Consider the following 11,710-nt stretch of genomic DNA (forward strand, 5'->3'; position numbering starts at 1 on the left):
GGAGGTGGAGACAGCAAACATTAACTCTACTGCAAACAGAGAGAGTCGGGACGGGATGGCACTGCAAAGGGTGGAGAGAAGAGGCTCGGTGGGGGAAATGGAGAGAAAAGGGTGACTCCCCATGGTAGGATCTCCCTGTTAATACACAAACAAATCCTTTGGCAGGAAATTTAAAGCAACTGTTTCTGGGGGATAGGACAGGACAAGGAAGTCTGACAAAGGTATAGTCTTGTACAGCACACAGCACAGAAAACGGGTGAGGAGGAGAGATGGCAATGGCAAGAGGCAGAGAGAAAAGGGGGAAGGTAAATCTTATCCAATTTGCATGACTGATGGACTTGTTCTTAACTCTTTAGGGAAGATTTATCTTGCTTCTGGACAGAACAGGAAAACTACTGGAAAAGAACAGAATACATTCCCTGCTTGTGTGGGAGAGTTTAGACCCCACTGACAGCAGGACTGCTATGCTGATTAATGCCAGCAAAGAAACTGGCCACCTGTCCCACAGCATTTCTTCCAAACCCAGTCTGGTCTCTTGGGTTTTCTTCCTCTTTCTTTTTTTCTTTTCTTTTAAAAGTGAATGAACAGCAGAGGAAGAAGCTTCAAAGTAATTACTGGCCATTTGGGGTGGAAAGTGGATGTGAATTCGTCATCGCGTGAGCTTGCACCAAAAGCTAACTTCTAATTTAGTGCCTCTACACCACAGTAACTGTGCCAGGCCTGGTAATCCATACACCGAAAATCATGGAAAATCTAAAGGGAATTGCCTATGAAAAATACCTGAAAGACAATGAGTTAACATTGCTCCAGAAATAGTTTGACAAAATGGTTACTGGATCTTAAAAGATGATTGCACTGATTTACAGAGAAAAAGGCTGTTTGTGTTCAACACCTTGCTAAATCATCATTGAGCCTGGATTTTTGCAATAAACCCCATTTACATGATTGCTGTTGCCAAGTCAGACTCAGGCTGCCACCCATTGGAAAGCTGTTTCTGATGTTTTCCCTAAAATGATGCATAATTTCTCTCTCTTTGTCTTTATAGGGAACATTTTACTCTTTCCAACAGCTAAGTTTCCCCCTCCACTCTGCTATCTATGAGGAGGGTACTGCAAGAAAAAAAAGACAGCACACCAAGACCAGCAAAGGCTGATTTCTTATGGTGTTCAGTCATAATCACTTGACGTTGTTCTTAAGAAGCTGCAAGTGCTGCTCAAAGGTCTCCACAAAGAAAAGGCCTTCACAGCATCACAGTCCACCATGGATTCTCAGCCACCTCCTAACTCCCAGCGCACAGGCTTTTGCCGCAGTTTTCCCAAAGGAAAACCTAAGGTTCTCTCCTTCACATGGCTACCTAGTTGCATTTGACTTGATTTATTTTTGAGACTTTCACCTCTTGCAAAACAGGCTAAAAATTGCCCTGTGTGCACAGCATTTGTTTGCAGAACTGCAGGTGCAGGGCTCCTGTCTCACCCTGTGCAATCCTCAGTGCAGACTTCGCTCTGCCAAAGACAAGTGGGTGGAACTGTGCTCCTGTTGATCTTTTCAGACTTACTAGGACAGCAAATGTTTCTAGCAGTATTTAAGAACACCTGAAAGAGACAATTAGTGTCTTTTCACTGTCATTTTTTTTTCCCCCCACTAACCACTCTGGGGCTATCCTGCACATGGGTGAAGAGGGGGTGGTTCAGGACAGTTATAGAGAGAAGCTGTAAGAAGAAAAAAATTCAAGCATGGTTGCAAAATAGAATGCAGGTGAAAGGAATGTACGTAGATAAACACAAAGGAAAGGAGTACAGAGTAAGGCAGAACTTGGGATCTAAATAGTAAACTGAAAACCTCATGGACAGATATAAATCTCACTTCTTCACTGGTGTCAACTGTGTTTGCTCTAACTTTTCAAGATCATCTTACTCTTTTCCAGGAGTATGCTCTGCAGATTCTCCTGATGCCTGGTGTCTACCAGCACAGGGACTACAGGAGGCCATTTACAGAAGCAAGCCTTGCTATAGAGTGGCAGCTAGAAATGCTGCAGAATATTGGAGACATACAGCCTACTTTAGGAACAGTCAGGGAAGTAGAAGGATCAACAGTCCAACTGAGAGAGAAGTAGACAGAAAAAAACATGTCAGACTTGCTCAGCTTAGTGCCTCAAGTGTACACTGACCTCAAGACACAAGAACTGAGAGCTCCTCCATGCTTGGAAATGGGGCCCTTCACCCAAAGCCCACAGAGAAGAAGAACAAAGGAGATAGCTTTTACTCTGGCAGCAAAATATCTCCAGTTTGTCTCTAATTTTAATGATGTCTGCTGGGTGACAAATTCTTTCTAACCAACTTGTGGAGTTCCTGCCACCCCCACAGCCAGTGCGACCTTGTCCTTCATGTCATCAGGGAAGTGAAACACAAATTTCCCACCTCTCTAAGCACATCAGGTCTACAGAGTAAGTCACATCTCTGTTTCAGTAAACAAAAATACAGAGAAAATTTGTTTTTGAGCTCTATTCTTTTTAAAAAAAAAATATTTTAAAACTAATAAATCAATTGACAATAATTCAACATGCAGACATACAAATCCAAAGCAGACACACACAAACTGCATACTGATGGCTAAGCATAGACGGGTGGGACCTAAACCACAGCTGACCAACAAACTGAGTTTCACTCCGTAAGAATAACAGGTCTTCCAAACGAGAGTCTCCATGTCTGCGGTTCCTCACTAAAGGCATGAGAAACACCTCAGGGACTTTTTCTTTCTGCTGCTAGTGGACTCAACCAGCTCAGTGATGGTCTGCTCTTCCACCATGGGGACATGAACACAAAGCAAACCCCGTAAGGTTGAGTATTCTCAAACTGGTGTTCTTTTCTAAATCTCACAGTGCACCTGGACCAGTTTGCATTTGTCCTCTGGAAAGCAAAGCAGAGAAAGCACACCAAGACCAAGAAAGGGCAGCTCTGCCAAACCAACCCATGACCTTGGTTCACCCCTTTTCTCCCACTTCTCAATCTGGTAGGGATGTCAATCCCAAAAAGCACGTCTAGGATCAAAAGGAGAACACACAAGGCGAGAGAAGTTGGTAGCATCTTAAGGAAAAAGTAGAGAAAAAAGGAATCCAGGAGAGGGAAAAGGAAGGGTTCCAACTGGCAAAGAGGGATACAGTGCTACAAGGACAAAAAGACCAGTTAAAAGCAGCAAAAACTGAAGTCATCTTAGAAAACTAGCATTCTGACCACTGATGCTCTGGGGATCTTTGAAGACCGTGTGCTCTTTGAGGCAAGGACTGTATTTTTTGGTTTGTGTTTGTACAGTGCTTGGCACCCGGGGCTGCTGAACTGGCACAAAGAACAACGTGAAGGGCGTTTGCTCTGAGCATAGTGAAGTTTACGTAAAATGAAAGTGGAGGAAAGTGAGTAAAGGAAAGTGAGTAAAGGACAAAAAGCTGGTTCGTGAAGGGGTAGCCTCCACAGATTCATTTCTAGAGCTGCTCTCAGGGGGGAAAGGAATAGAAGAATCAGAATGGTCCAAATGCCAGAAAAATCCTACCTGGAAGGAGTTAGCAAAGAAGGGAAACTATATCAAGGAGATGCATTAGCAAATTTTTAATGGTAATAATACTGCCAAGTAGGATTGACTGCCTTCCTGGAGTTTGCGGCCCATCCATATTTCCACATTGCTGCTTTTATCTGGCCAGAATGTCTCTACTCAGTAGAACATGGTTTGGTTTTGTTTTCTAATGGAAAATAATTGTGGGGAAACCACAAAAAATGCAGCTGGTGCTTACTCTCCGGATGTACTGTCTCTCATGCTGAAAATATATGGAGAAAAAACAAGAGAACAGAAAAATAAGATAGAGGGGACATGAAAACACAAGAGACCCACAGAAGCAGACCACAGCAAAGCATCATGCAGCAGGTTACGGATCTCAGCAGCTACAGTCAGAAGCAGCTCTTGCACAATAGCAAAAGTCACCTTTAGCCATGGCCACAGATTCACATTTTTGCAGCAGCCTGGTTGGGCCTGTGCATCTGCCCAAACTGCCTCACTCCACGTTCCTTTATCTGCCACTTCTCCACCAGTTTGGCCTACCGTGGTTTATACTTCATTCTTAATGCCGTTGCCTCTATGCTTCTCCCTGCTTGTACAGCAAGTAAATAAGTCTGCCTCTCATGCCTCTGTGAAATCTGACCACACTGCATCAGCCAAAATCACTGGTTCTAATGTCTTAGGCTGCAGGAAGGTAGGAACTGTTGCTGAACATGGAATGGCTGCTGCATTTACCTAGAAAATCACAGTACTGCTTCTATCTACTTTAGAGTGCTCGAGGGGTGGGGGTTCAACCATGCAAAAGTGACACCGATTGTGGAAATTTGCACAACACCAGCTTTGTACTGAAAACACTGCCACTCGTGCTTACGGAACGAAAATAAGATCAAGGCAGAAGCAAAAGATGGTTTGTGTTTCCATGAGGTCAATAGAAAATAATTCCTCTCTCGCCCCACACCACCCTGAGAGATGCAAAGGGTTTGCACGGTGGCAGCTCGGTTTGTCACCACATCAAGACCAACTCTCCTGGGAAACGGAAGGTACAGGATGTGGAGATCATCAGAAGAGTGACTGAAAAGACAAAGCTTTTGCTCTCTATCTCTGGCATCCTTTCCCTCAGGATGCCAGTCTTCCTTTGCCAGTTCTGAGCCATTTCCACTTCCTCTTTTTGGAAATGGTCGGTATGCCCCAGTGCCACTGCAAAGCCCCTTTGCACCTTCCCCCCCACCCAGGTACCCAGCCCATATTCACCCAGGGACAAGAGAAACTGGAGTACTTACATTATACCAACTCTGGCTTTTCTGTAAGGACAAAATAAAAGAGAAGCATTAGTTAGCACAGAGATCTTAGGATCAAAAAGAAAGATGGACAGAGAAACCAGGTCCAATCTGGTTTGTATAATTAGCGAAGTGAAAGTGGGATTAAACGGAAGATTTCAATGGATTTCACAGTGTGGTCTAACACAGTTATTTCCAGTTACAGGAACAAAGAACAAATCCAGAAGCATGAGTCCATAATAGGAAACAATTCAGGCTAATGTGTGCATGTCCACATGCACACACACACACAAACTCACGCGCGCATGCTGTAATGATTTTTGCAGAACAGCAGCACCCACTAACAACGAAGGAGCTCATCATAATAATTGCCAGCCATTTCTTTCAGAGGCTTCATTCTTCTACATCTGCTGGCTAGGTTGCAAAAATCACATTGCGTTGAACGGACCCTGTGCAAATAAGCCCTCAAAGAACTACCAGGAGGCAGGGACACAATTTTACTCACAAAAGCCATCAGGCAAAACTTTCAATAGTATTTCAAATTTTAAAAGGGAGACACATACAGAGCCAGGAAAACTGCTGAAGAAAATCGCTAGAAAAGCTAAACAAAACCAAAAACAAACAAACAAACAAAAAGCTGGCGGGTTGGTTTTTTTTTCTTCCCCAGAATTTCAGTGCACAGTATTTTGCATCATCTGCACATGTGATTTTTTTTGTCCTTATCATGGCATTTCAGATGGTTTGAGAGGACAGGCCGCATGTCACACTGGAGCATATGAAAAAGCTAGCTCAGCTTGGAAAGTCACATTTGGCAATTTTCAGCTGGAGGTGAGATTTATCTGCACAGAGAGAGGAAGAAATAAGCTTCACACTCCCACTCCAGTCAGGCTGGCTTTCCAATGCCAGGACACTGAGCAGAACTGACAGAAAGTACAGGCATCCCCCATTTTAGGGTGGATTTACCTCAGGGCAATGAAGCTTGGGGGCCCTTGTAGCCTTTCACCACTAATGGTGGTCAGCTACAGTGCATATTGCCAGGCACGTTGCGTGTCAGCAGCCACACAACCGTGCCCGTCCCCCTCTCCCAACCAGCAATGGCATGTCTACATTACACTTGGGGGAGTTGAGTCTAATAGACAAGGACAGAAGCAATATTTCACTGCATTTCTTTCTTTGAAGTCATCTTGCTTCTGACCTTAGATTGGGAGTATTTTTCACAGCTTTATACCCAGTCTGGAATATGAAGGAAAACATACTGTTCTCTGACTTGTAACAGAGCCTGTGGAAGTTTTACTCGGAGAGTTAAGTTCATATTCACAGAAACACAGAAACTACCTGCACTGGGATAGCCCACAACAGGACCAACGACGTACAGGATGTTTACCATAGGAAAGTAAGCGCAAAGTGTTAGTGAGATCAGATTGGACCAGAGATTTCTATGAAGACATGGGGTTGCTTACGCTGCTCTTTCTCTAGACCTCCCTGCTTTCAGTTTCCTATGCTCCCTATATGCCACTCCAGTAGACAACCTTACTGGCATCTGGATCTCATTCACGGAGCCAACATTTCTGAAGGATCCCTTGCAACCTCGGGCATTTCTGCCAGTGTCACTGCACTGGTCTTTAATGAAAAACCCCACAGTAATATAGTATATGCCACAGGCCAAAATACAAAAGTTTGACATTAAGAGGAGCAATACCCCTAAGGCCTTTCCCCAAATCCTGGGGAAAGGATATGAACTGAAGAACTAAATACACAGTACGGCTCATCAACTAAGCAGAGGAATTTCCTCTTACTTCCTACACTTTTGCATACTTGGCCATACCCATTCATAAAAGATCTAGTTGAAGTCATCCTTCTCTGAAAGTAGGACATGGAAAAAGGCCTTATGCAATTCAGCTATACTAAAAAAAAAAATCAGGGAAATTAATCTTAATCCATGTACACACCACCTTGTCCTGAGGAGCACAGGGTCTAAGATGGAGTGATTTTGCTGCAAATTTGTTTTGCCATCTGTCTGCCTTAATGAGCAAAAGGCATAACTCAGAAGTTCCTGGGGCAAAAAAATCATAATCAAACTATAATTGGCATAGAGAGAACAGAGACACTGCTGTCACTGTGTCTTCTAAATTAGGGTGCACATTTTGTGGTGTCAGCACACTGCAACAGGATTTCATTCCCCTCTGCTACTTTAACTGCAGTAACTCTTTCTTCCCCCCTCACAGTTGAATTTCCCCAAACCACAGCTCCTCTGTAAAGGAGCTGTGCAGCTCCACCTTTCCTAAGCTCTTCCACACAATTACACTCACATCCAAGCCTCATCTTTTGCCTCCACCAAGTGTTCTAAACATGAGGAGATACCTTCCCCCTGACCCCTATGTTTTGCAGGTAGAACAGACTCCAGGAAGTCCAAAGAGAAGGGAGACTATCTGAGTCCTTAAATCGATATTCAATTTTATTTACCCTTTTTTTTAACTCACTGACAGTCAGAATGTAAGGGGATGCGAACTGTGAAAATCAAGAGACAGTATAATGGAGGGGAAGAAGAACAAAAAAGGAAAAACATATTCTTACTTTGAGCAGGTTAAGTCTGTCATACTGGAAAAAGAAACCATAAGCATTAGAACTGAAAAGAGAAAATAAATAAGTAACAGAGGAATGGACTTGCACACAGAAGTGGAAAAGATGTCACTGATTTGCAGAGATGATGCTATAGGAGCAGATACCAGAGTTCATAGTTACATGGTGGCTGTAACCAGGAAGAACTTCGGAGAACTTGAGGAAAGGTGAAAAATGGGGTATTTTCTCTGAACCTTTAATTAATATAGTGTTGCCTCTAAATCTTCATGGGTTAATGATCGCATATTTGCATATACTGCTATGGAAGATTACAGCTTTACAGTGCAGATGGGAAGCAGTGGATCACGCATACGAAGTTCAGCCTGCTAACTTGATGCCAACAGAAGTTTCCACCTTTTAGCATTACTGGGAGCAGGATCACAACTCACTCCTACGTACTGCTGCTTCCAGGGGAACGGAAACCTTTTGCCAAGTGAATGACATGCCATAGAGCTCTAGAAGTATCCCTAAGTCTATTTTACAACTGGGGAAACAGAGGCACAGAACCAGGGTGAGAGCAGAGCTTGGAACGGATTCCAGAGCCCTTTCTCCTGACCTGTGTACTTCCAAAATCTATGCTATTCACCTGGCTTCTAAATGCCCATGGTCAAATAACTCACAGAAATTGATGAAATTTATTCCCAAATCCCTCACTCCAGTCCAAAACAACCAGAATTTCATGACCTACTACCTAAAGGGGGATTATACTACCCAATGGGAGGGGCAAATGAGAAGACACAGCCAAACCCTTCTCATAATTGCACACTGAAAGGACAAGGTGCAACAGTCATAAGCTGCAGTAAGGGAAATTCTATTCAAGATAGAAGGAAAAAGCTTGTTCACAGCAAGAGTGGTTAAGCACTGGAGCAGGGGCCTGACAAGGCTGTGGGATCTCCAGTCTTCGAGGTTTGCAAAATGCGCCTGGCCAAGACTTTAGACCAACCTGATCTAACCACATCCGCTCTGCTTTGAGCAGGGGCTAGGACTAGAGACCTTCCGAGATCCCTTCCGACCTAAACTGTTCTACAACCTCCAGGGCCTACATCAAAATTCATGTTTTCCCCTAACCTGATACTTATCCTCAGCATTCATTATTAGTTATAGAGAGCGGGAAGAATCTGAAGGATTTGCAATGGAGAGGAAATCATTTTTATCCTTGGGCAAGAGCAAAAGAGTTAAAAATACGTATTTCATTGTTGGCTGCTAGCAAAAAGGGTTTTTTTGCTGAGTTCAGAAAGCTGTTCAAGAAGCAGCGGTGTTTGCCAGTAAAAGCCTAAGGCTGATGCAGGCCTATAGGTGGTTTGGTCCATGCCACACTGGTGGACAGCATGGAAAAGCAAGCTCCAGAAGAGATTTCCTACAGATATAATCCAGTGCTTAAAAACTCCTGGTGCAGCGCTCCCTCTGATGGCAACACTGCAGCATGACAATTAACACAACAGACAAAATAGGGCAAGGGACTTCAAGCAGATCTGTCAGCAATTGTATAAACACAGCATCAAACTCATGGGCTCAAGCTGTTTCATTTCATTAGCGAGACAGGCTGGAAAATCAGACCATTCTTCTTGCAGAAGAGGGGTGGGGAGAGAAGAGGCTGAGAATGGAGATTTTAAAATATCTGTCCTTAAGTTCTTTGTTCCTAACCTCTCCCTGTCATACCATCATCGTCTGTCTGGGAAGAATCAGGGGGTTTATTACACCTGAGATTCCTTACTTGTACCAGAGAAAGCCGCCTTGTGGAGCACAGAAAACAGATTCAGCCTTCACGCTACTTTAGGCTCACCCTGTGCACACTGTGGGTGAACAGGGCAGGAGGCTCTGACGCAGGCTGGCGGAGGCCATGCCCGGGATCCCCTTCCCTCTGTGCATCGGCTTCCTCACACTGGAACTCATCTGAGGTCCACTTCCCTCTTGTTTCTGTAATTGTCTTAAAGTTGCTGGGTTTTTTCTCTCAGAAAAGCAAGGGGCTGGCTGCAAGCACATCACAGTACCACTACACATACATTTTACGCAAACATCACTCTACCAATGTTCTTCCCACCAGTCCCTCTCCTAACAAACCTCTCCATAGCTTAGGCAAAAGCGCCTCCAGCCTGCCATAGCCTGGCCATGACCTGTCCTGACCCCCACACCTCTACTCACCATCAATCCTTTCAGGACTCTCTGCTACTCCAGACCTGCATTTTCCATAGAACTTCTTTCACATCTCACTTGAGACTTTAGTCCCACAGTCCTCCTTTGTAGTTATCCAAGCTACAGTTACCAAGCACAAGAGACAATCTGTCTAAAAAAAAGACATAAAGAAGCTTCCAGCAGACACCAGCAATCATGCAAGGTCAGGCTGGTTACAAGAGGCATTATGACCAAGGAAAAACAGTAAGCCAGCACTGTAGACTTCACTTGCTCTCTGAGAACTTTCCTAGAATGGAATCTAAAGCATCAACTGGGGAAAGGCCAAGGCATTGATTTCGTAGATTATGAAGCCATCCAAGCCATTCTGGTTTTAACTTTACTTGTATACATGTGGAAATGCCAACAGCCTGGCACTTTGTCCAATAGGCATCTCATCTGCATTTCTGATTTCTACACTCTTCTGAGGGTAGCATAGAGACGTGAGATCAAATCTCAAATGAGTTTATCTCCAATCCAAGCACCCACAGAGGGATCTTCTACTTACTACCTTTCAGAGCGAGCCCATGAATTCTCACAATTCATTTGGGACAGGTCTGTTCTAACAGGTTTAAGCTGGGTTCATTTGAAATCACTGATCTTTAATATTTACATCACACAGGAAAGCAGGGCAGTAAGCTGAGATCACTGGCCACAAAACTACTATTCATCATAAAAAGCAGGCAAGAAGTTATGGAGATCAACTCTTGTTTCTGACAGGCATAAAGTAAGAAGAGAGGAAAGAGAAGGGATTATGGTACCATTCAGCCTACCAAAGCCAGCAGATTTCTCCCTGGCAAAGACAGCAGCTTACTTCAAGGGAGAGGGAAAGCAAACCTTAAAACAAAGGCTAAAATTAGTTGGAAGTAATTGACGGAGTGTGATGAACAGGCCAGTTCTCACACCATGTGAGCAAATATTAATGAGATCCCAGTGATATAAGTGAAACCAGCTTCTCAGCTACAGGCATCGGGCTGAGCTCTTGCTGACATTCTCACAGCCGCACCAGGAGAATGCCTTACTGGGGTCACCGCTCAGTACCACGGGGAGGGTTTCTGAGTGATGAGACAATTCTACAGTGGGGGACAGGAGAGAAAAAAGAAGGCTTACTTTGGAGAGGCGCTTGTGTGACTTAATCGGAGAGAAAGCATGCAGGAATGAAAAGAGAGAAATTAAGGAAAGAAGAAAAATTACCTTGCAAATCAAGAGAAGGAAAACCCACAAACCCAACAGAAAGCTTTATATCCCCCCCTTCCTTGTGAAAAGCACCATGAAAAGTCAAGCTTTAGTAGTTACCATGTTGGTAAAAATCACACTCCCATGGCCTCAAATCCCACTTTATGGGCCAGGGCAATGCAACTCATCTCTGTAATTCCCCCTTACCAAGGATGCCATTTCCCTGACAGAGTGTCCCCCAGTGTGGCTATAAACATAGCGTGCCCTGTATCCTGCCAGCCTCCCATCTGCATGGCTTTCTTTTGGGGAAGACTGCTGGCACCATAATGCATGGGGGTGTCATCCGGTCCTGCTGCCCTGGGGCAGTGTTTGTAGGTTACTTGTGTGCACAGGAAGCAAGTCTGACCTCAAGGGCAACCTTGAGACAGGTCTCAAATGATTCATCTTGAAAAAAACGTTCACCCCTTCTTTTGAACTCACATACTCTCCCTTTAGTGGCGAGAGATCAGTTCAGCCCAGTGAACATGGGCCAGCGAATGTCATTTCCTCTGCTGACAGTGACCACAAAGGGGAGTGGATGAAGACTTCTTGTATGCGTCACACAATCGAGCAATAAATCAGGCAAAGATCTAACAACTCATTTCACGCAAGCCGTCAGCGTTATGCCTGTGACACTGTGATGTTATTCAGGCTGAAGTATTTCACTTCAAAAATCTGGAAAAACACAAGTGCTCCTGACAGCTAACTATCTTATAATACGCCACTGACATTAGAGTTATAATGAAAGGTTATGTTTGGCTCCCAAGACCCTCATGTGTGTTTCACCAGGTCCCACTGCTCACAGAAAATCAAGAGTCGCCGAACCTGAAACCCTGTTCCTCAGTACAGCAAAGACAAGGCTGTTTCTAATACGGTCAAAAGACACA

The 11,710-nt window shown here is 44.2% G+C and overlaps 1 protein-coding gene across 1 annotated transcript in view; it reads right to left on the reverse strand.

Annotated features, from left to right (window-relative positions):
- GRAMD1B (GRAM domain containing 1B) overlaps positions 1-11,710 on the reverse strand; it is a 99,843-nt gene that overhangs the window by 20,454 nt on the left and 67,679 nt on the right. Inside the window, exon 4 of the mRNA XM_009333419.1 lies at positions 4,824-4,844. Coding sequence (XP_009331694.1) covers positions 4,824-4,844 — 21 coding nt within the window. The remainder of the gene's footprint in view (positions 1-4,823; positions 4,845-11,710) is intronic.

Source organism: Pygoscelis adeliae, unplaced genomic scaffold (genome assembly GCF_000699105.1).
Source record: "Pygoscelis adeliae isolate BGI_AS28 unplaced genomic scaffold, ASM69910v1 Scaffold151, whole genome shotgun sequence".
Classification (NCBI taxonomy): Eukaryota; Metazoa; Chordata; class Aves; order Sphenisciformes; family Spheniscidae; genus Pygoscelis; species Pygoscelis adeliae.